This window comes from Chlorocebus sabaeus, chromosome 27 (assembly GCF_047675955.1).
Source record: "Chlorocebus sabaeus isolate Y175 chromosome 27, mChlSab1.0.hap1, whole genome shotgun sequence".
NCBI classification, from domain to species: Eukaryota; Metazoa; Chordata; class Mammalia; order Primates; family Cercopithecidae; genus Chlorocebus; species Chlorocebus sabaeus.
Genome location: NC_132930.1, coordinates 46,585,249 through 46,610,544, shown reverse-complemented (window position 1 = coordinate 46,610,544; position 25,296 = coordinate 46,585,249). Strand labels below are relative to the sequence as shown.

The 25,296-nt window shown below is 40.3% G+C and overlaps 1 protein-coding gene across 2 annotated transcripts in view; it reads left to right on the top strand.

Annotated features, from left to right (window-relative positions):
- The window catches only part of HTT (huntingtin), a 164,828-nt gene that overhangs the window by 44,880 nt on the left and 94,652 nt on the right, over positions 1–25,296 (top strand). For both annotated transcript variants that reach the window (XM_073012553.1, XM_073012554.1), the window contains 16 exons: positions 1,945–2,149; positions 3,615–3,662; positions 6,288–6,368; positions 8,054–8,394; positions 10,705–10,828; positions 11,087–11,205; positions 12,069–12,180; positions 12,420–12,557; positions 13,346–13,504; positions 13,597–13,694; positions 15,180–15,319; positions 16,707–16,770; positions 17,029–17,129; positions 21,281–21,427; positions 23,544–23,664; positions 24,529–24,605. In XM_073012553.1, the coding sequence (XP_072868654.1) occupies positions 1,945–2,149; positions 3,615–3,662; positions 6,288–6,368; positions 8,054–8,394; positions 10,705–10,828; positions 11,087–11,205; positions 12,069–12,180; positions 12,420–12,557; positions 13,346–13,504; positions 13,597–13,694; positions 15,180–15,319; positions 16,707–16,770; positions 17,029–17,129; positions 21,281–21,427; positions 23,544–23,664; positions 24,529–24,605 (2,075 nt within the window). The remainder of the gene's footprint in view (positions 1–1,944; positions 2,150–3,614; positions 3,663–6,287; positions 6,369–8,053; positions 8,395–10,704; positions 10,829–11,086; positions 11,206–12,068; positions 12,181–12,419; positions 12,558–13,345; positions 13,505–13,596; positions 13,695–15,179; positions 15,320–16,706; positions 16,771–17,028; positions 17,130–21,280; positions 21,428–23,543; positions 23,665–24,528; positions 24,606–25,296) is intronic.

Here is a 25,296-nt window from a genome sequence, read left to right as displayed (position 1 = left end):
GCATATATTATTAACAAGGAGGGAGAAAAAGGCAATTAGTAACCATCCATAGGAGAGCCAGCAAGATTATAGAGGAAATTCGTGATCCAAATATGAAGCAAAATAAGATGCATAATAAATTTTAAGCAAGTAATAGATTACAGTAAGAGAACCCATTTGACCATTAATCTTGGGGCATTCTCTTTCAAATGACACGGAGTAGTAATGAAATATTTCTTTCTTTCTGAGTCTAGGTTATTGTGACTGGACTCAGAAAGAAAGATTTCATTATTGCAGTGAATAACATTTTTGAACATTATTCATAAATTATGCAGTGAATAACATTTGTGAACACATGATACATAAGATACATACTGTTTATTTTTAATTAAGTTTTTCAACTCAACTTCTAGGCAGGGAACATTAAATGTAAATAGTGTTACCTAGTAGCATGTAAATGGAAATCTCCATAGTATGAAAGCAGTGCTGTTGCTAACAGAATTTAGGAGGCGACAGATGAGGTGAAGGAAATGTGGCTGCTGATTTCCTTATTACATTGAGAGGAGCCAGGAGATTCTTTGTTCAAAATAGATGGCTTAAGAAGTCAAGGTATAAGCTGATTACCTAGAGCAGATACCCACAAATGTTTTGTGTAAGGGGCCAGATAGTAAATATTTTCAGTCTTGCAGGCCGTTCCAAGTCTGTGGCAACTAGGCCCCACTACCTTCGTAGCACGAAAGCAGCCACAGGCAGCCCATAAACGTGGCTGTGTTCCAGTGAAACTTTATGTACAAAAGCAGGTGCGGGCCAGACCTGACCTGTGCACCGTGGTTTGATGACCTGGGATTCAGGGGTATAGGAGTTACCATCAGAGGAGCTGAAAGTGAGACTTTTTACTTTATACTCTTCTACACTGTCTGATTTTTTAAAAAATAAACATATGTATTTTATAATATTGAAGATGGGGTTGGCAAATAGCAAATAAAAATACAGGATGCCAGTGAAATTTGAACTTCAGATAAATTATGAGTAATTTTATGATGTAAGTATATTCCAAATCCTGTGGGACATACACTACAAAATTATTTGTTGTTTCTTTACAATTTAAATTTAACTGGGTGCCCTTGTATTTTATCTGGCAATTCTAATTAAAGGGAAAAAGAATAAATTCATTATGTTCATATAGTGTGATACAGCAGGGGTCCCCAGCCCCCACGCTGCAGAGCAGTACTGGTCCATGGCCTGTTAGGAACTAGGCTGCCCAGCAGGAGGTGAGCAGCAGGTGAGCTGGCATTCCCACCTGAGCTCCGCCTCCTGTCAGATCAGTGGCAGCATTTGATTCTCATAGTGCAAACCCTATTGTGAACAGCACATATAAGGGATCTAGACTGTGTGCTCCTTATGAGAGTCTACTGCCTGATGATCTGAGGTAGAACAGTCTCATCTTGAAACCATCCCCTGGCCCCGTGGAAAAACTGTCTCCCATGAAACCAGTCTCTGGTGCCAGAAAGGTTGGGGAGCACTGTGATATAGTATTGAAAGTGCTGATAAATGTGGCTACTGCCTTTAAAATGTCTGGTAGCTCTTTCTCAGTGGCACTCGTAATAGTGTTTTTTGATTTTTAAATGTGTGTCAAGCTAACTCTCCCCTCAGTGTATGCTGGACTTTATTTTCCCTTTCCTAGTCACCAGTTTTGGGAAATAGAGATCTTCATTCTCATGCTGCTTCTCTAGTGGAAGTGCTCCATTTATTTTTAAGGAATGAATATAACAATGAAAAAATCATAGGAATTTAGAAAACAACATGGAAGGTAACGATCACATTGGTAGAAGTGATAGGGAAATATTTAGGGGGAGAAATTAAGGTGTAAACTTTGCCAACAAAGTCCTGTTAAAAAAAAAAAAGTGAAGCTTAGGATGCATTTTATAAACTCTGACCAGAACACCTGTGTTTCTCTGTTTCTAGGTTTATGAACTGACGTTACATCATACACAGCACCAAGACCACAATGTTGTGACCGGAGCCCTGGAGCTGTTGCAGCAGCTCTTCAGAACGCCTCCCCCCGAGCTTCTGCAAGCCCTGACCACAGTGGGGGGCATTGGGCAGCTCACCGCCGCTAAGGAGGAGTCTGGTGGCCGAAGCCGTAGTGGGAGTATTGTGGAACTTATAGGCAAGTTATTAGTAAGGTCTACTCTTACAGTTAACTTTTCAGTGATACTAGTTACCCTCTATTGATGATGGGCCTGCCCTGTGCTAAGCAGTCTGCATTGCATCTTCCTTGCCAAAACTTATAATACAGATTTCATCTTTATTTTATAAATAGGGGAGTTGGGCTGGGTATGGTGGCTCAGGCCTGAAATTTCAGCACTTTGGAAGGATCACTTCAGCCCAGGAGTTTGAGACAGCCTGGCCAAGTGAGACCGCGTCTCTCCAAAAAAAAAAAAAAAAAACTGGGCATGGCGGCACGTGCCTGTAGTCCCAGCTGCTTTGGAGGCTGAGGTGGTAGGATTGCTTAAGCCCAAAAGGTTGAGGCTGCAGTGAGTTGTGATGGCAGCTGCACTGCAGCCTGGTGACCGAGCAAGATGCTGTCTCAACAAAATTTAAAAATCAAATAAGAGAATTAAAGTTTAGAAGGTTAGGTGGCAAAATGAGGCCACACATTTAAAGCCCCTCCTCCTGATTCTTTCTCTACCTTGACTGCCTCCTGTGGTGTTTCAGTTGCTGAGAAATGAAAACAGTAGGGAAAATAGTTCTAGGATCCTTGTGTTAGTTTGCCAGAAATGGCAACTGTAAGTCGTCAGAGGGATGTGAGAGTTCCTTCCTGGCCTGACTTTAGAAAATCCCTCTGTCCCCAGCTCTGCGTCTGCCTCCACTGCCCAGTCTGCACCTCTCCATGCGCTTGGGGCTGGGCCCTATCCCACCATGCAGTGCTGCCCTGGAGCAGTGAGCTTAGTGGCTCCTTTCTGGCATGAGAGCTGCCTTTGGGAGCTGGAGTGGGTGGGAATCTCTGAATCCCAGCCTCTACCGCTGGGTCTGGTGCCTGGCAGGCTATGGATAAGCTTTTGCTGACTCTGGCCTCTCCTAGGCCACTGCAGCGTGGTCGGTGTAGTGCACTGCGTGTGCAGTGTGGCCTTTACTCACAGCCTCCACATTAGAGAGAATCTGACTGAAGTCTCGTTGCTGCCTCGTGTGAGCATAAATGTTTGCCGGAACCATGAGCAGGAAATATTAATCTGCCTTGTTTCCTGTCCTTTACACTGAAGAATCCTTTTCTGTATGGATTGTATGCCTTACAAATAATGAGTGGAAATACTCATCGCTAATGAAAAGTTATACTTGATTGTTAGTCTACCAAATAATCTGAGATTTCTAATACTTTTAATTTGGCTTTTAAAATGCAATTTATCTTAGCTTTTTTGACTTCTTAGGTTGTATCTTTAGAACTATATATTTGAATGTTAATGTAATTTTCATATTGAAATTAAAATGTTAAACTGTGATGTTAAGTGATTCCTGTGGAAATATGTTCACATTTTCTCTAGTTTTAAAGTTGAATCAAGCTGTTTGAAGATTTTCACATTTCTTCTAGATTTTGTCAGCTTGTTACTTTATCTGTCACTTTCTGTGATTTACAGCTGGAGGGGGTTCCTCATGCAGCCCTGTCCTTTCAAGAAAACAAAAAGGTGATTATTTCAGAAATCAGAGTCTTGTGTTGAATCTTACTGATTTCCTTGTATTTCTGTAATGTAATGTATCTTGTATTTCTTGTAATACTGTATTGGACTCTGTGTATGTATGTATCTTCTCAGTGGAGTGATTGTATGTGTGAATGTTGCTGGAATCTGATAACAAGGCCTGAATAGTTTTATAGGGTGGCTTTTAACAATTACTTTCATATCAGAATTGCTTTGTCATACATTTTGAATGCATCATAAATTTCTAATGTTCGGGGTCAGCAGACTTTTTCTGTAAAGGGACAGAGTGTAAACATCTTAGCTTTATGGGCCAAATGGTCTCTTTTGCAACCATTCAGCTCTGCCCTGTGGCAGGAATGCAGTTGTAGACAATACACGAGCTACTGGCCAGCTATGTTCCAGTAGAACTTTACTTACAGGAACAGGCAGGCTGTAGTTTGCCCATACCTGCCTTAGGGAATGTGTTGTTATATTTTATGAAGTTAACTTACCTTCCCAGTGAATTTTGTTTAGCATTAGTCAGGAATATTATTAAGTAGCTTCTTTTCCAACCTGGGCAATGTCATGAGACCCGGTCTCTACCGAAACAAGACCAAACAAAAAAACAGCCAGGCATGGTGGCATGTGCCTGTAGCCTCAGCTGCTGTTCTGGAGGCTGAGGCAAGAGGATTGTTTGAGCCCAGGAGTTTGAGGTCACAGTGAGCTGTGATCATGCCACTGCACTCCAGCCTGGGCAACAGAATGAGACCTCGTGTTGTTAAAAAAAACAACAAAAAAAGTTTCCTTTGTTGGACTATTTTAATTTGGACCTGGTTATCATTTTTCAGCCATATCTAACTTTGTACATATCGGAATGTTCTGATAAAGCTTAACTTTTATTAAAGTGTTTCTGATAGTTTTGGTACACATTATCTTTTGCAATGCCAGTTATTTTCTTTTCCAGTGGGGATTTGCATAGGAAAAAAATTGCTGTCACTTTCTATTTTGAAATCTTAAAAGACTGATCCTTTTTTGTGTCATGATTTGAATGTTTAATTGACAGCCTAATGCCTAATATTATTTGCAGTATTGAATGGGATCTTAACAGGAATAACATTCTAGCCTTCATTGAATTAAGTAAACATTTCTTGAAAGAACTTGGAATCTATAATATTTGGGTCATCACAGTATGAGATGCTTAATAAAATTTGAGATTTTAGTGAAACATTGTTGAAAAGCCAAAAAGATTCTAGGAAAAATTCATCTCTATATTCTTGAATTAGGAGAGATTTTCGGACCTGTGACTAAGTTACTCTGACACTTGTTTGTTTCTTAGTCACTCTTTCCAGTGGCAGTGAAAAAGAAGATGACTGGTTCACATTGTTGAGATTAGTTTATCCTCTTCTGGCTAGGACATGGGATATATCTTGTCTCTTTTAAGCCCTTTTGGTACTTTTTTCCCCATTTAGAGCTGTGTCTTCAAACTGTTTTGTTATAGCTGGAAAATCCTTTTTTTAAGTGAAATCTGCCCAAATTATAAGACAGATGAAAGTAGAGTTGTGTTGGATATAGGATTAGGGTGCAAGTGGCGGTGGTGTCCTGGAGCCTCTCTTCTGAGGGCAGCCCAGCGCTTGTGCCTTTGAGGAAATTACCCTGGGGATGGCTCTATGGAACATATTTGCAAACCACTGATTTGAAAGATAGAGATGACTTTTGTTAAGATCTGAATTCACTTTTTTGGCATTTTATTTGATTTCTCAAGGGAAAGAACTTATTTTGTAATAAAGTTTCCTATTATTTAGTAGATAGGCCAAGTTGCTGTGTTAATTTAACCTAGATTTTGGGTTTCCTTTGCTAATTTTTTTCACCTTTAATGTCACATCATTGTAAATTTGTGGAAGTTATACTTCTGACTTATTCTTTGAAGAGCAGAAATTAGAAATTTCCAATAATTATTTTGATGGTGTCATTTAATGACATTAATATGTAATGTAGCCACAAAGATTTAATGAGTTCAGTTAAGTCATATTAAGACTGTTGGTTTCATTTGTTCTCATTAATGTAATTCTGAAGATGAACAATAAAATGTATTTTTAGAACTTTCAAGTGAAATATTATTTCATCCTTCCAGATCATATAATGCTTGAGTTCTGATTGTTAATCATAAAGTCAAGAAAATTAAAAGATAATAAAATGAAAGTGACTTTTAGGTATTAGAGTTTTATGTACAAATTCTGGTGTGTCATTGGAGCTATGACATGAATATTTCAAAGGCCAATAGCATTGGGTCTTTACAGTTAAAACTTACTATTTTTAAGTTTAAGTAGTACTATAGATTATTTAATAATTGAAATCAATAAATATTAATTATTAAAATGTTTTGTGGTATACTTTGAGAATCATTGCTTTTAACTTTTTCCATATAGGTTTATTAGCTTTAATAGCATTCTAAACATAACATCTCTACATTCTTTGTGTTTAATACTGTAGAGGTATAAAAATACTTACATATGATGATAAACCATATTGGAGTAAATTAAATATTCTTATGAGTTTCATTTTAGAGTGCATTTACTTAATTTTGAAATCCTTATTTTTAGCAAACTAAAGGAATGTTGGTACATTATTTACTAGGCAAAGTGCTCGTAGGAGAAGAAGAAGCCTTGGAGGATGACTCTGAATCGAGATCGGATGTCAGCAGCTCTGCCTTTGCAGGTACTTCTCACTAGTTAGCCACTGGTGTGGACCTTCACTCTCTGCCGTCCACCCCATGCCCTTCCTGCCCGTCCCCCTGCACCTGGTGAACAGCACAACTGGGGGCAGCAGTGGACCCAGGTTGCTTAAATGGGGGATATTCGGGCTTCTTTCATAATGCTTACTCTGAAGCTTGTGTGTCTGTGGTGTTTGCATCATATATTTGCTGTTTTCTGTGGTTTAGACTGTTTTAAAATTAGGTTTATGCTCCTTGAGCATAGGGCTTTGTGAGTAGGGGATGGCAAGTCGAAATGTCTCATGAGTTGGATGGGTTATGCTGGGGGTTGGAAATGGGATGAAAAATTGTGGGATGAAAAATTGCCTATGGATAGTTTAACTTGAAAGAATCTGCCTTTGTTTACAGATAGTTATCTTTTTTTTTTTTTTTTTTTTGAGATAAAGAGTCTCACTCTGTCACCCAGTGCAGATACCCAATGTCACTGGCGTGGAGTGGTGTGCTCTTGGCGCACTGCAGCCTCCGCCTTCTGGGTTCCAGCCGTTCTCCTACCTCAGCCTCCCAAGTAGCTGGGACTACAGGTGCCCGTCACCACGCCTAGCTAATTTTTGTATTTTTTGTAGAGACGAGGTTTTACCATGTTGACCAGGCTGGTCTTGAACTCCTGACTTCAAGTGATCCGCCTGCCTCAGCCTCCCACAGTGCTGGGATTACAGGCGTGAGCCACTTTGCCTGGCCAGTTACAGATAGTTATCTAATGAAATTCTCTGTGTACTTTATAAAAGATGAGGATTAACTTACGGTACTAATAACTGGATTATATGAGGGTGGTTTTGGTTGTATAATCCTATCTAAAAGAATATTTTAGCTGTAACTGAAAGTAAGAAATATTTAGGGAGGAAAATCTGAATAATTCTAGTAGTAATTATTTATTTACAAAATAAAAATAGATTTTATTTTTGATTACACAAATTAAACAACAATAAAACATCACAGCGATCTAGACTAGTATAAAGCTCACACGCTTACCAACCCAACTGCCCCAGGAGTGACCACTGCCAACAGCTTCGTGTTGACCTTTTTGCCATGATTTCTATATAGTCTTTTTTGTTTTTAAATGGTAATTTAAAAAGTCAACTAGGAAAATGTGTTAGAAGTTTATCTTCCAGGAGAATAATAGGACTGGAGTCGAGATCTTGAACGTGGCTTGGAAGAAGGCAAGCCTGCCCCAGAGAGATGAGTTTACAGTTGTTTCTGACCACTGCTTGCTTAGAGGACCTGCATGTCTGGGACCGCCTAGCTTTGTGCCCCTGACTAGGCTGCCCCTTAATTACGAACGTCTTTATAAATTGCCCTAGCCGGGGCTTGGAGTAGTTGGTTAAGAACTTGAACTTCAGTTTTTGCAGTGAAACACCGTTTGAGAATATTACCTTCTGATAAGCCTTATTTTATTAAGATGGGTACTGTAGCGAGAGGCAGTGTGAGTGGTACTTGAAGGATGCACTGCTGTCCTGCATTTCACTGTCTTCAGGATGCTATGCAGTGATGACGTTTGGAAACATTTCATCAAACATTCCATCAAATGGAAACAGTTGATGACAGTGGATCTTTTTGTTATTTTGCAAGCCTTTGATTCCATATTGAATGTTTTCTCTCGCCATTTGACAAATGAGTGTTTCTCTGTCTTCAGCCTCAGTGAAGGATGATATCAGTGGAGAGCTGGCTACTTCTTCAGGGGTTTCCACTCCAGGGTCAGCAGGTCACGACATCATCACAGAGCAGCCACGGTCACAGCACACGCTGCAGGCAGACTCAGTGGATCTGGCCAGCTGTGACTTGACAAGCTCTGCCACTGATGGGGATGAGGAGGATATCTTGAGCCACAGCTCCAGCCAGGTCAGCGCCGTCCCATCTGACCCTGCCATGGACCTGAATGATGGGACCCAGGCCTCCTCGCCCATCAGCGACAGCTCCCAGACCACCACTGAAGGGCCTGATTCAGCTGTCACCCCTTCAGACAGTTCTGAAATTGTAAGTGTGCAGAGGGGCCTGACATCTTTTATTTTTTATTTGAGACAGAGTCTCACTCTATAGTGCAGTGGAGGCCGGGCACAGTGGCTCATGCCTGTAATCCCAGCACTTTGGGAGGCCGAGGTGGGCGGATCACTTGAGGTCAGGAGTTCGAGATCAGCCTGGACAGCATGGTGAAACCCCGTCTACTAAAAATACAAAAATTAGCTGGTTGTGGTGGCACATGCCTGTAATCCTAGCCCTTAGGGAGGCTGAGGCAGGAGAATTGCTTGAGCCCAGGAGGCGGAGGTTGCAGTGAGCCGAGATGGTGACACTGCACTCCAGCCTGGGTGACAGAGTGAGACTCCGTTTCAAAAAAATAAAAAAAAAAAATAAAGTACAGTAGCACGTTCCCAGCTCACTGCAACTTCTGACTCCCAGGCTCGAGCGATTCTCCTGCCTTAGCCTCCTGAGTAGCTGGGATTACAGGCAGGCACCATCACACACAGCTAATTTTTGTATTTTTAGTAGAGACGGGGTTTCACCATGTTGGCCAGGCTGGTCTCAAACTCCTGACCTCAAGTGATCCACCCATCTCGGCCTCCTAAAGTATTGGGATTATATTTGTGAGCTACCATGCCCGACCCTACTGTCTGCCATCTTTTGAGCTCTTCCCTGGAGACCCAGACCTGAACCCTCCTGCTTGTTCTCTTCTTGTCTAATACCCCTAATGACAGCGCAGCTTATATCACTAGTGGAGAGCTTGACCTCATCTGATACCTTCAATGAAGGGAACAGCTTAGTGTCTTTTCCGTTGAACATTGAGGTAAAAAATTGGAATAGTTAATTATATGAACTCTGCTAAAATTGAGTGCATTTTACATTTTTTAAGGCCTTTTTGGGCCCTGGTTAAATAATTATTTTTAAAAATCCTTAAGGAGCCTATTATAAACAGATCTGCGGTCTTAATGAAATGTGATTAATACTGTGCATTATTTTAAGAACTTTTGACTTTTCAAAAAACTTTTACAACATTTCCCATTTTGTAGCAGCATAGGTGTAAGTACCTCTCATCTCTGAGTTAGTGGACAAGAAACCCTCATGGATAGTCTAATAACGTTTGGTACAAGTCTATGTTGTTTTATACTCCATTTTATTTTCAGTTTTAAAAACCATGGTTAAATATGTGTAACATAAAATCTACCTTCTTAACCATTTTTTACGTATACAGCTTGCTGGAATAAATAATTAAATAATGTCATGGAATCATCGTACCACCCATCTGTGTAGCCTTTTGATCATGTGACACTGAAGCTCTGTTCCCATTGAACTCTCTATTCCTCCTTCCCCGCCAAGTCCCTGGCAACCACCATTCTTCTTTCTGTCTTCTGAATTTGACTACTTTAGGTTCTCGTATACTTTAGGAGTCACACCGTATTTGTTTTAGTTAGCATAATGTCCGCAAAGCTCATGCATGTTGTAGCCTGTGTTAGAACTTCCTAATGTTTCAGGCCAAATGCTATTGCATTGTATGGATAGGCCACATTTTGCTTTTCCATTTCTCTGTCCGTGGACACTTGTATTGCTTTCATGCTTTAGCTATTGTGAATCGTGCTGTTATGAACATGTGTGTACAGATATCTCCTGGAGACTCTGCTTTCCATTTTTTTGGCTAAATACCCAGAATTGGAGTTGCTTTTACATTCTGATTTTAATTTAAAACATTTATATCATTGGGTGTTTTACTTAATAGTATAGTAGTTAGCAAACTAATATTTTGGTAATAATTTGCTGGTAGTTTTAGTCCATTGCTCAGTTTTTTTAGGTAAATTACGCAGGATATTTCAAGTGGACATGGAACAACTTGTGATGTGGAATCATGACCCAAGCTGATGGCTAAACATATGAAATACCATGCCCTAAATTTAGTAGATTTAGTCTTTGCAATTTAGGAGATAACCTGTTATATTGTTAGGTTTTTGTCTAAAAGCTTTGTCCTCGTATTTCCAACTTGCTGTAAAATTTGTTTGTGAAGACAAATATTTTTGTATGGGTTTTTTCTTTTTTATATTAAAAAGAAATGTCCACATTGGAATATTTTTGGAGTTTTTAGAGCTAATAGAGCTTTTCATAATGTAGTGGGAATGAGTGATCAGTAAGCTCTTAGCAGTTTCCATGCACACATTTCTGTGCATTGAAATAAATGACAGATGAGTACATTTGTGTTCTGTGTGTAAAATGTGCTCTTTCTTCGTTGCATTTCCATGTTGGAGGGCTTGTCTCTTGGTGATCACACTTCAAAATTCTCACAGCCTCCCTTGAACCGTTTAGGTGTTAGACGGTACCGACAACCAGTATTTGGGCCTGCAGATTGGACAGCCCCAGGATGAAGATGAGGAAGCCACAGGTGTTCTTCCTGATGAAGCCTCGGAGGCCTTCAGGAACTCTTCCATGGGTATGTGAACCACAGGTGACGCGCTACAAAGTGGTCTTGTATTCAGCCCTGGACATCTTAATTATATCTTTGCTATCAAGAAGAAATCCTTTGATATTGTTTTCTGAGTTCTGAATAGTTGATGAAAATCACCAATTGAGGAATAATCATACTTTTTCTTCATCTAAATCTTATGCTTTTGAGTTATCTTAGCATAAATGTGTAATTGTATTTTAAGTGGAAATTTGTCACTTAATCTTGATTTCTCTGTTTTTAAAGCCCTTCAACAAGCACATTTATTGAAAAACATGAGTCACAGCAGGCAGCCTTCTGACAGCAGTGTTGATAAATTTGTGTTGAGAGATGAAGCTACTGAACCAGGTGATCAAGAAAACAAGGTGAGGGACATAGGCTTGAGACAACTTGGTGTTTCTGAGCTTGTGTGAGGATTTAAAATCGCCCTGGCTACTATCTACTTTATTGCTTTCCCATCCCTGGGCCTTTAAATTTCCCCTTTAAATACCAGCTCTTCCCAGGCCTGTTGTTTTCCGCCTTTCCAGGTGCTACCCACAGCGTTAAGAGTTGCCTGAGTTCTGCCTCCTTTGAGAGTGTGCCCCAGAGAAATCTATTCTGTACTGAGTGTTTCCTTGTGTGATTTCTTGGACTATTCATTTGATGGCTGCCTATGGCCTTTCACCGTTTCATGTTTTGGTTCTATTGAACTGTTTTAAAAGTCTCTGTTTATATTATCTTTTTACATGTAAATGTAACTGTCTTCACTTTTAATTCCTCAAGGGCAAGGAATAGCGTTTCACAGTTTCTCCCAGCAATCAGAATTACAGCCTTTGGCATCTCCCTGTCTACCAGGCCCACTTTGTCTTAGCTTTGGGCTTCCCCAGGCTGTTACCTTTCCCTGAGTAGCTTCTGCTTGTCCTGTAGAAGACCACTCATGTTTGCTTCCAGAGCAGCCTTTTCTGAATGCCTAGTGTCAGGTGCCTTCTTACTGTGCCCACCCTCCCTGCATGCTGCATTTATCCCCTGCCACAGCCCTGGGACCCTGTGTCCTGCTGCCTCTGACTTGTCTGTTTCTGCTTGGCCATGGTCTCTGTGAGGTCAGGTGTGCATATGAGCACAGACCAGGGCATCTCTTTATCCCCAGCACCCAGTGTAAGTGCTGCTCTAGGACTATTTGTTGAATGAACTAATGCATGAATGTATTGGTTGAGATTGAGACAAACAAGTGTCACTGTCTCCTTTCTAGCCTTGCCGCATCAAAGGTGACATCGGACAGTCCACTGATGATGATTCTGCACCTCTTGTCCATTGTGTCCGCCTTTTATCTGCTTCGTTTTTGCTAACAGGGGGAAAAAATGGTGAGTACAAAAGGGGACGTGCAGAGTGAAGGAAATAACTAGGTTTCAGAGGTCAACTTGGTGCCCGTTTATGTACTGTGTGTAGCAGAGACAGTAGAATCTGAGGATGAGTTTGGTTTTCACTAGCCAAGGGGAAGGGAGGAAATGATGGGAGCAGGTAGGTTACTGGGTCTGGTTTTGTTCATTTGAAAACAATCTGTTGTTTGAGGCTGAAGGTGGCTTGGATGATTTCTTTGCAGTGCTGGTTCCGGACAGGGATGTGAGGGTCAGCGTGAAGGCCCTGGCCCTCAGCTGTGTGGGAGCAGCTGTGGCCCTCCACCCGGAATCTTTCTTCAGCAAACTCTATAAAGTTCCTCTTGACACCACGGAATACCCTGGTATGTTAAAAGTTCACATCTTATTTTCTCAGATTTAATCATTATTGTAAAAACAATTTCAGTATTGACTATTTTAGTTTTAGAGCGGTGTTTTGAGTTTATTTGGGATATTTGACCCGCGTTGTAGCTCTTCAGAAAACACATGAATAGTGAAGTTCTTTGTTTCATGGTTTCTCTTTAGATGAAACCTGTAGAGGAAAAAAAATAGAAACCTCAGCACGTAAGAGCCAACTTATATACGCATCGGATTTAAACCTAAAGCACAAATTGTGCATGGTCACGGTGGCGCTGAGTCACACTCAGCCAGGCCAGGCATTCACACTCAGGGTGAGTGGGCATCAGGACTGGCTGAGGCAGCAGTGGACCCGTGTCTGCACCCTGCCCGTGCTTATTGTGGAGCCTTCTCGCTCGCTCTCTTTCTTTGGGTGACAGGGTACACTTGTGTTTTTGAATTTATATGAGGTAAGGGTTTATATATAGGGTTTTTTCTAATCTTTTTTTAAGTGGAATCTGGAATTTTAATCAGATTTACTATCTGACAGCCTAGAATTATAATCCAGAAATCTGTGGTATTGAGGACATATTGGCAATATGATGAATCTGTAATCCTTAAATCCTGAAACTTTTTTTTTTTTTTAATCACTTAGGGTTATTATAGTGAAGTCATTTCTGAATTTGGATCTTCTCTTCATACCTCTTTTTCTCTTTCCTGAGAATTAAGCTTTTGTTTTGAGTTAGAAAGTTGATAGTAGGAAATTGTTCCATAGCTGGGCAATTTATCTCCACAGAGGAACAATATGTCTCAGATATCTTGAACTACATCGATCATGGAGACCCACAGGTTCGAGGAGCCACTGCCATTCTCTGTGGGACCCTCATCTGCTCCATCCTCAGCAGGTCCCGCTTCCACGTGGGAGATTGGATGGGCGCCATTAGAACCCTGACAGGTAATAGCCAGTTTTCAGCTGTGTTTTTTCTAGATATCCTTACTAAGGTTTAAGTTTACATGATGATGTTTGTTTCTTGTTCTTCTGGTTAGGAAATACATTTTCTTTGGCGGATTGCATTCCTTTGCTGCGGAAAACACTGAAGGATGAGTCTTCTGTTACTTGCAAGCTGGCTTGTACAGCTGTGAGGGTGAGCATAATCTTCTGTGGAACCATTTCTTCACTTAGTGGACATTTTATCATTGCTACAATTAAAATGGGAGCTTAATAGGAAATATTTCCATACACTCTAAAGCTGTAACCAGTAATATCCACCACGTATCCATCTCTCAGCTTTAGAAAGAAAACATTGCCAGTAAAGTTAATGCTTCATAAACTTCAGTTTAAGTTTTAATTCTCAGAATATTTGTTTGAAATAGACCTCTTCCTAAAGGATATATTTAGAAATAACCTATCATTACATGTAAAGTCTGTTGAATATGCTGGGCACGGTGACTCACTCCTGTAAACTGAGCACTTTGGGAGGCCAAGGTGGAAGGATTGCTTGAGCCCAGGAGTTCAAGACTATGGACAACGTGGTTGATCCTGTCTCTACAGAAAATTAAAAAGAAAAAAAAAAATTAATTGGGCGTGGTGGTGCATACCTGTAGTCTCAGCTACTTGGGAGGCTGAGGTGGGGGGATTTCTTGAGCCCTGGAGATCAAGGCTGCAGTGAGGCGTGGCTGCATCACTGCCCTCTAGCCTGGGCAACAGAGTGAGACTGTCTCAAAAATAATAGTAATAAAAATCAGTTGAATTAAAAAAAAAAACAAAAACCACTGTGTTAGGCCCATAGTGTAGTAAGAGTTAAAGTGAGCCTTAGGGATTATTTACTCAACCTCTGTGTTTGTATGAAGTGGAATAGCCCCAATTCTTTAAGTGATATCATGTTGAACCTTTCCATACCAGCTGGCTCGTAAGTCACAACTGGCCAGTCAACAAGAGTCAAAATTAACTAGTAAAAATCAAAGCAAAAAACTTAGAATTGTCAAATTTGTGCGATACCTCCCCCTTTTAAAATGTCATGCCTGACAGTAATTTTTCCCTAGTTTCCAGGTTTTGTTTCAGTCAGTTGTGTCTGTCTTGAGCAGAAGGAAGCGTGCTAACAGCTCAGTCTCGTGGTTAGCTGGGGGTCTTTGTGTCAGCCATGCATGTGATGGTGCCCCTGGGTGCCTGAGGCTGCAGGGGAGGGGTACAGCAGTAGGGGCCTGTTCTGTTCTCCTGTGCCTTGGAGTACATAGTGATATAGTGGGGTGGTCCTTGGTGTAGGTCCCTTGTTCCTACCCTGGGTCTGCGATTTATTTAGAAGTGTTGTTGGGGCTGTGCGGCAGGCCGCTTTGTAACTGATCAGTGTTTGTGAAGTTGCCGTTTGAGAGTTGAAACCATGACATAAGCAGAAATGGAAGAAAAAAAGAACCAGTTATGTGAAAGGGACACATTCACTTTTAAGCTTGTATTTACTGAGATAAAATATATACCATCAATGTTCTTGAGAGGTGTGGGAAAAGTGCAACATCCTGGTTACAGTTAAACCCAGAACATTGTGTGTTGAAGACTGACAGTTCTCAAACCGTCAAGACGCGGGTACTGAGTGGGACTAACCTGCTGCCCTCTTGCCTTGGACCTTGTGTTCCAGCATTGTGTCATGAGTCTCTGCAGCAGCAGCTACAGTGAGTTAGGACTGCAGCTGATCATCGATGTGCTGACTCTGAGGAACAGTTCCTATTGGCTGGTGAGGACAGAGCTTCTGGAAACCCTTGCAGAAATCGACTTCAGGTAAGTGAGTCATGTCCATTAGATTTCATGAACTAAGCTCAACTGAAAGTCCTGGGGTCACTTGGTATAAGGAATGGTGTTATCAAGTACCCTGTCCATCAGAAATCTGAGTGGTTTAGGTAGATGACAGTGATTTTCTCCTCCCAGTGGCTTTTTGCTGAACCTCGCCCTATGCGTGGATTTTATTTTATTTTATTATTTATTTAGAGACATGATCTTGCTCTGTTGCCCAGGCTTGGATGCAGTAGCACAGTCATAGCTCACTGTAGCTTTGAACTCCAGGACTCGAGTGGTCCTCCTGCCTTAGCCTCCCGGTTAGCTAGGACAATAGGTGTGTGCCATCACACTGGCTAATATTTTATTTTTTGTAGAAATGGAGTCTTGCTATGTATGCCAGGCTGGTCTCATCTCCTGAGCTCAATTGATCCTCCAATCTTGGCCTCCCAAAGTGCTGGGATTACAGGCATGAGCCACTGTGCCTGGCCTAGAATTTTAAAAGATAAATAGAAGAGTAGTTTTTTTTTTTTTTTTTGGATAGTCCTAGTCATTTAAGTGTTCTGGGTAGTAGGAATAAAAGAGCTTAGAATTTTTCATCTTTGTCTTAAACTTTTTAAAAAATGTAGCTTATGTTAATTCTGCTTGTTTAAAAAGAATATACTCATCATTATACTGAACCTAGGTAAGACAGCTGGTTTATATTTTGTTGCAATTAAAAAATGTGAGCTGTGGTTGCAGTGAGCCAAGATCGTGGCCATTGCACTTCAGCCTGGCGACAGAGCGAGACTCCATCTCAAAAAAAACACCAAAAAAAAAAAAAAAATGTGAGCTGTGTTGGAACTTTCATTTTCTAAGAGTAAAGTTTTGGCAGGAGAAGTTTTCTGTCAGTACTTTATTTTAGAAGGGAAATTTTTATAATTCAGGTGTTTTTTTTTGTTTTTTGTTTTTTTTTTTCCCCCAAGCCACCTTTTATAGAGCCCTTGTGGGTTTATTTAATCCTTAGAATGTTTATAAATCTGGGACTGTTCCCGGCTCCACCCACATATAGGGGCGCTGAGCATGCGTGAGTGGGCAGCAAGATAGCAGGTTATGGAGGGCCCAGCTCGCCCCTTCTGTGGTTTGAGCCAGTTCTGTATGGGACTTACAGAGTCTTTTGAAGTAGTATTTATTTTGAAGAAAAAGAAAAACAGTTTACCGAGTGCTGTCTTATTGAGTCTGGAGTTGTGAGAGGAATGCCACCTCTATTTGTTTAAAGCCATCGGCCTTTTCTGTTGTCTTGAATAAGTGCTGCCCAAGGGCCTTCCAGGGCGCCTGACTGAGCCTGCTCTGAAGCAAGCTGGCGGTAAGTGTTTACTGAGTAACTAAATTGTTAAATGTGCTCTTTTGTTAGGCTGGTGAGCTTTTTGGAGGCAAAAGCAGAAAACTTACACAGAGGGGCTCATCATTATACAGGGGTAAGCGGCTTATTTTTGTGAGATGCTGTTTTACCTTCAAGGAGGTGAAAGTGAGGCTTTCCTTGTAGAATTTCTCTAAATGCATTCATCATGTTTTAGATCTGTTTATTTCACAGTTTATATCATGAAAGTTATAATTGTGTCATATGGATTTAAGTCTAGCAATGTTGAGTTCTTTCTCACTAGCTTTCCAAAATATCTTACCTAAAATTTAGTCAAATACAAGATTGTTTATTTTTATTATCCTTCTCTCTAAAGCTTTTAAAGCTGCAAGAACGAGTGCTCAATAATGTTGTCATCCATTTGCTTGGGGATGAAGACCCCAGGGTGCGACATGTTGCTGCAGCATCATTAATTAGGTATTTACCAGTATTTTATCTCTTTTACTTTTTTGGTTGAAGTACTAAAAGGTATGAGAATGGAAAGAGAGGGAAGAATTCAAAGGATGTAGAGCAGTATTCCTGAATCTGAGCTCATTTCAGCTATTCTGTTCTTAAACTATCAAGAAAAAAAAAATCCAAAAAAGTCTAAAATTATAATTAAAAAAACAAAATACTAACCATCCATTGTAAAAAGTAATGCATTTTCATTGTAAAAATTTTGGACTATAGAGAATAGCACTAAGAAGAAAAAAAATCACCTTCAATTCTGCTACCACCTGGAAGTAATCACTGTTAATATTTTGCTGTATACTTTTTATGAGTTTCTTATTCAAAATGGGGTCAAAATTACACGCAATTGTGTAACCTGACAATTTTCACTTAATATTTTATTAGCATTTTTCTGTTATCTTATGAAACAGTAATTTTAGTTATGGGTCATTATTTTACTATGTGATTGTGATAAAATTTTACATAAAATTTTTTTGGCAATTAACTATTGTACATAAATGTTTGTGTATAATTTTCTTTTTCTGAGAATTCCTGGAAGTTGAGTTAGCAGCCCAGGCTTTGAATTTTGTTTCTTTTTTTTTTTTTTTTTTTTTGAGACAGTCTTGCTCGTTTGCCCAAGCGCTATCTCAGCTCACTGCAACCTCTGCCTCCCAGGTTCAAGCTATTCTCCTGCCTCAGCCTCCCGAGTAGCTGGGATTACAGGTGCACGCCACCACACCCAGCTAATTTTTGTATTTTTAGTAGAGACAGGGTTTCACCATATTGGCCAGGCTGGTCTCAAGCTCCTGACCCCATGATCCACCTGCCTCGGCCTCCCAAAGTGCTGGGATTACAGGTGTGAACCACTGTGCCTGGCCAGGCTTTGAATTTAAAACAAATTTTCTAATAGCTTTATGGCGGTATAATTTACATTCTTGAAACCTACTCATTTTGAGTGTATAGTAAACTTCAATTTTATCACATTTCTATCACCCCAAAGGTCCTTGGGCCCATTGCAGTAACCTCCGGTTCCTGCCCCCACTCCTAGGCAGCCACTCATCTATTTTCTGTCCCTTAAGATTTGTGTTTTCGTCAGGCACGGTGGCTCACGCCTGTACTCCCAGCACTTTGGGAGGCCAAGGTGGGTGGATCTCTTGAGGTCAGGAGTTCAAGACCAGCCTGGTCAACATGGTGAAACCCTGTCTGTACTAAAAATACAAAAATTAGTCGAGTGTGGTGGCGTGCACCTGTAATCCCAGCTACTTGGGAGGCTGAGGCAGGAGAATCACTTGAACCCAGGAGGCGAAGTTTGCAGTGAGCAGAGATCGTGCCACTGCATTCCAGCCTGGGCAGCAGAGAGAGACTCTGTCTGAAAACAAAGATTTGTATTTTCTGGACATTTTATAGAACTGGGGTCAGAGTATAAATGGACTTTTGCATTTGGCTTCTTTTACTTAATTTTGAGATTGGTTCTTGTTGTAGCATGTATCAGTAGTTTGTTCATTTTTATTGGTGAGAGTATTATATGAATAATACCATATTTTATCTATCCATCAGATGGATATTATTGAGTTCATGTTTTGGCCAATTTATGAATTATGGTACTGTGAACGTTTGTCTACAAGATTTTGTATAGGCATGTTTTCATTTCTCTCGAGTAGATAACCTAGAAGTGGATTTTTAAATAATTTTTGGTACTTACTGTGAAACTGCTCTTCAGAAACATACCATTGTTTGTCCTTTCTTTCTTGTCTGTCTTGCCTGCCTGCCTTCCTTCCTTCCTTCCTTCCTTCCTTCCTTCCTTCCTTCCTTCCTTCCTTCCTTCTTTCTTTCTTTCTTTCTTTTCTTTCTTTCTTTCTACATATACACATTTTTAAAAAAATTTCAATAGTTTTTGGGGTACAAGTGGTTTTTGGTTACATGGCTGAATTTTGGTTGCATGGTAAAGTCTGAGATTTTAGTACACTTGTCACCCGAGTAGTGTATCTTGTACCCAATATGTAGTTTTCTGTCCCTCACCTTCCTCCCAGCCTCCCGCCTTGTGAGTCTCCAGTGTCCATTATACCACTCTGTATGCCCTTGCGTACTCACAGCTCAGCTCCCACTTCTGAGAACATACAGCAGAAACATACCAAAGTTTACTCCCACTGCCAGAATGTGATTGTGCCTGATTCTTCTCACCAATACAAATATTTCAAAAAAAGTTAAATATATATCAGTTTTTTGGGCAGAAGTTGATACTTTTCTTTCTTTCTTTCTTTATTTTTGAGATAGGGTCTCACTCTATGATGCCCAGGCTGGAGTGTGGTGGTGCCATCTCAGCTTACTGCAATCTCTGCCTCCCAGGTTCAAGTGATTCTCCCACCTCAGCCTCCCAAGAAGCTGGAATTACAGGGGAGAGCCACCACTGCTAGCTAATTTTTGTATTTTTTGGTGGAGATGGGGTTTCACCATGTTGGCCAGACTGGTCTCAAACTCCTGACCTCAAGTGATTCACCTGCCTTGGACTTCCAAAGTGCTGGGATTACAGACGTGAGCTACCACACCCAGCTGATATTTCTTTTTAAGATAACTTACCTTCTTTTGAAAGTAATACATGTTAAATGAACAAAATTTAAGGAAAATATAAAAAAAGGAAATAATCTTTGTAATCAAACTAGTGAAAGAAAACCAAAATTACATTTTGGTGCATATTCTTTTTCGTTTTCATCATTGTAATTTGAATTTCTTTGATTACTTGTGAGACATACTTTTCATTTACTTAAAGGTTTGTATGACTTGCCTATTCAGAAATTTTGCAGCTTTACCATTTTCTGCAAATGATAGCAACTTCTTTTTATTTGTTTGTTTGTGGTGACAGAGTCTCGCTCTGTCACCCAGGCTGGAGTGCAGTGGTGGAATCTTGGCTCATTGCAACTATTGCCTCCTGGGTTCAAGCGATTTTCCTGCCTCAGCCCCCCAAGTAGCTGGGATTACAGGAATGTGCCACCATGCCTGGCCAATTTTTGTATCTTTAGTAGAGATGGGGTTTTGCCATGTTGGCCAGGCTGGTCTTGAACTCCTGGTCTCAAGCGGTTCCCCTGTCTCGGCCTCCCAAAGTGCTGGGATTACAGGCGTGGGCCACCCTACCCAGCCAATAGTTACTTCTTATATTCTAGAAAAAATTGTACTCATGATCAAGACTCCATGAGGAAAAAGACTTTAATTAAAGATATTGGGGTTTGCAGACCAATATGATAAAATAGTTGATTGTTTCTAAAAGTATTATTAAGTAATGATGGCAGATATAAGCCCTTTCGTTTTTGTGGGAAAATGTTACCCATGTTCTGCATTTGCATTCAGTTTAGATTTGTTAGGAATCTCAGCTTAAGCTTTGCCATCTGGGAGTGTTCAGGACAATTTTGCAGACAGAATTGCAAAAGTGCCTAAGGGATGCAACTGGCACTCAGACCTGCTCCGTGCCCAGTACTCTGTGGACAGATGTTCAGCACTTGTTGATGTTGATTAAAAGGTTTAGAAAGAGAACTTTCAAAGTTGGTTTTTAATTAAAGCATTTAATAGTGTGAATAAAAAGGGACTTAATTTTATGACAGACAAAAGAAAGTACAGCACCCGGCGGGGCGTGGGGGCTCATGCCTGTAATCCCAGCACTTTGGGAGGCCGAGGCGGGTGGATCACGAAGTCAGGAGTTCAAGAGTTCAAGACCAGCATGGCCAAGGTGGTAAAACCCCGTCTCTACAAAAACTACAAAAATTAGCCAGGCGCGTTGGCAGGCACCTGCAATCCCGCTACTCAGGAGGCTGAGACAGGAGAATCACTTGAACCTGGATGGCAGAGGTTGCAGTGAGCCAAGATTGTGCCACTGCACTCCAGCCTGGGCAACAGAGTGAGAGTCTGTCTCAAAAAAAGAAAAAAGAAAGTACAGCACCCAGTTATGTCAGAGTGGGTGCATCAGAGAGTGACCCTGAGATTGGAGACGATGCTGTCACGTGCTTGAAGAATGCTACCTGAGAAAGGGGGCGAGAAGTGGTGTCTGCTGGTAACCAGAGGTGTTGGCTTAGCCACCTGCAGGGAGGGTGGTCTATCACAGGTGAGTTTCATCTACTTTCTTAAGCAAATTAACCTTACTTTTGTGTTAGGCTTGTCCCAAAGCTGTTTTATAAATGTGACCAAGGACAAGCTGATCCAGTAGTGGCCGTGGCAAGAGATCAAAGCAGTGTTTACCTGAAACTTCTCATGCATGAGACGCAGCCTCCATCTCATTTCTCCGTCAGCACAATAACCAGGTATGCTGACCCGGCGGCGTCCTCACATTGTTGGGAAAACGCCCTTTCCTGATGCCTTTCTTTAGGCTTTAATTGAAAACATTTTATTTTCTAGAAAAAAGCTTTAGCTCAGGATGTTTGAGTGCAGGTCAGTCCTTTGACAGGATATTGTCATTCTGAGGATTGACCACACCACCTCTGTATTTAAGCCCTGCCACAATCACACAGCTATGACACTGCAAATCTTTTAATCGCTGATTGCATTTCATGTGCTGACAGTTGTATTTTTGTGTGTGACACTTACGTATTATCTGTTAAAAAATTTTCACTTTAGTTGTGTTACCTTTAAAGAGGATTGTATTCTATCATGCCTGTTGATTTGTAGGTGAGCGGGCTATTAAAGTCAGTGTTATTTAGGGCTATCCACTAGTTCCGTGATTTGCAATGACTCTCCTTCACATTTGTTGTGGAGCTTTTGAATATAGAGTCAAATGGCCACATATATCCCATGCTTACCTGATTCTTAGGTGAGTAGGACAGAGTGCTTTAATGAAGCTATAATCTTCAGAATTCTAGCTTGCAAAGGAGATTGCAGAAGGATAAGACTTGTGCTTTTCAATTTTGTCTTGTGAATGTTATTTTAAAAATTGGCTTTATATGATACTCTTTTTCTGCTGAGTAACAGTGTTTTTTTACACAACTTGGACTAGATGACTTCTAAGCTTAAATGATCACTTGATGCTTTTTTTCTGAATTAGGAACTCAGCTTATCACATTTCAAAGTCATAATTCCTGAATAAATAACATCTTTTTTTCATGTAAAGACTGCTTTAAAAAACACGTGGAAGGTCGGACGCGGTGGCTCACACCTGTAATCCTAGCACTTTGGGAGGCCCAGGCGGGCAAGTCGCCTGAGTTGATGAGTTCAAGACCACCCTGGGCAACATGGCAAAACCTGCCTCTACTAAAATACAAAAAATTAGCCGGGCGTGGTGGTGGGCACCTGTAATTCCAGCTACTTGGGAAGCTGAGGGATGAGAATCACTTGAGCCCTGGAGGCAGAGGTTGCAGTGAGCCGAGATGGTGCCATTGTACTCCAGCTTGGGCTACAGAGTGAGACTGTGTCTCAAAAAAAAAAAAAAAAAAAAAAGCCACAAAACAACAACAACAAAAACACATGGAAACGTTTTCTTTGGCCACCTTAATATTTCCCCTTCAGATAATTCCTTTGTTTAAACTCAGAACTGGCATTTTCTGTCTTTGAAAAGATTCAGGACAAATACTCCTTTAAGATAAGTAGAAACAGTGAAAGAGTATTTGATTATCAGATATTTGATAGGCTTAGAATAAATTGTTGCTTCTTAATGTCATTTCAGAAGATGAATATTTATTAATAGATGCCAACTGAGATATCATTAAAATTGGTTACTACTACTTTGAAAAGTTTCCCAGTTCCAAACTTCAGCAGGCCTCTTCACAGTTCAACAGTGCTTAACTGGGACTTGCGTGATAGATACGATTCCCAATTGTGTAGCAGAGTGTGCTGCTTAGCTACCTATTCTGTTAGCATTCGTGTGTTAACTTAAAATCATAATCTCCTTAGTTTTGTTGAGCGTCTCTGTGGAGGAGACACTGTGAGGGATACAAAATCAGATTGGCTTTATTCAAACCGTTGGGGTATTAAAATTTAGTTTATTTTTTGCCTTTTTTCCATGTGTTCTAAAGGAATTAGAGTTTGAATATAACTATAATGGGGGATAGAAATTTACATGTGCCGTGAAGGGAATGCAGAAAAGTGCCATGGGAGCTCAGAAGTGGAGAAAGGAATTTCTTTTTTCTTGGAAGCAGGAGTAACTTCATGAAGCATTTATTTCAACTTGAAGAGATAGTAGGCAATGCTGTAAGGAGAGTGTGGCTGCAGCGAAAGTGTTTGGGGCAGACTGGGAGGAAGGGAGGGAATAAATTCAGCCATTGTTATGGCATAATGATCAAACTTTATTTTCAGCCCCTCTTTCACTTAAAAGTTGAGACTGCTTAACTTCTTTTAATCTTTAATCTTGAACTTTTAAATGCCATTTGATCTTTAAAAATACATGTTTTAATAGTATATTTTAAGTCTCTGTATTTTTCTTATTAGAATATATAGAGGCTATAACCTACTACCAAGCATAACAGATGTCACTATGGAAAATAACCTTTCGAGAGTTATTGCAGCAGTTTCTCATGAACTGATCACATCAACCACGAGAGCACTCACTGTAAGTTTCTTGATTGGTCTTAATGAAATTATAATAATTTTTTGTAACTTGTATGGCCAGTTAGTTGTATGGTCATCTTATGGTGAGGTGCTTGTATTAGAGCTCTTACTTACCTGTGGGGCTTGCTAAGAAATTGTGTTTCTGTGAAAAGAATCTTAGCTTACTCCAGGAATGTAAATAACTATTTTTTTTCTGATTATTAAAGTAGTACATGCCAAAAGTAAAAAAATTCAGCCAATTTAGGAAGACATAAAAGTGAAAATAAGCCAGGCGTGGTGGCCCACGCCTGTAATCCCAGCACTTTGGGAAGCCGAGGTGGGGGGTTCACTTGACGTCAGGAGTTCGAGATCAGCTTGGCCAACATGGTGAAATCCCATCTCTACTAAAAATACAAAAATTAGCTGGGCGTGGTGGCAGGCGCCTGTAATCCCAGCTACTTGGGAGGCTGAGGCAGGAGAATCGCTTGAACCTGGGAGGTGGAGGTTGCAGTGAGCCGAGATTGAGCCACTGCACTCTAGCCTGTGCAACAGAGTGAGACTTTGTCTCCAAAAAAAAAGAAAACTACTGTCACCTGCATTGGTAATGTATCAGAAGTTTAAAATGTCTCAATTATAATTAAGTCAGTGACCTGATAATATATACTAAGGGAAAAATATTTATAATTTACATTTTTTATTTATTTTTATTTTTTGAGACAGAGTTTTGCTTTTGTTGCCTTTTTGTTGCTGGGACAGATATCCCGTGGTTATCATACACAGATCTCAGTTCTCACTGTTTGTACTTTTTATAAAGGGTAAAAGGAGATATAATTCAATAAACCTTTGTGGTGTTTGGGTGTGATTTTATTGTTTCTTTGTTCTGTAGTTTGGATGCTGTGAAGCTTTGTGTCTTCTTTCCACTGCCTTCCCAGTTTGCATTTGGAGTTTAGGTTGGCACTGTGGGTATGTATTTTCCTCAGTATGTATTAATAGTTGTCTACAACAGTATAATATAAATGTAGTTATTAGGATGCCCTTTTTCTTTCTTTTTAAGTCTTTTATCAGTTTGACTTTTGGAAAAATATCTGATGGAATACTTGTTTCTGCTGTATTAGTTGTGTGACACTAGTGACAGGAGCTGTGGGAATTGAATACCAAATGTTCTTAGGCATTTTTGAGAATTTGAGGGTGTGATCTTCAAGTTCATTTAGGGGAATTTTCATATGTTGGCAAAAGACTTTTCTCATTAGCTTGATTCTTTCCAGAATTATTTGCTGCGTATTAGAAGTTTAGGAACCTTTTTTCACTTAAATGTGACCTAACATATGAAATGGTGATGATTTAGGAACTACTGTGCTTACATTAACAGCTTTTACTTAAAAATGATTTTCCCCCAGTAGGTGACCCTACTCACATCTGGGAAATAATTTCAAGTCTTCTCCAGCATTCAGGAATAAGCTTTCATTCTGTGTATCAATTACTGAGAATGATTTTGGTGACTCACATCACATTTGAGAAGTGAACCTGTAGATTTCTTGTGTATGTCAGCGAATGACCAGCTGACATTTGCTTGAAGTGGATTACATTCTCTGCTCTAGAATGATTGCTTTCCCGCCTTCCTCACATACAGACTGAGCAACTATGGTTTCTAGTC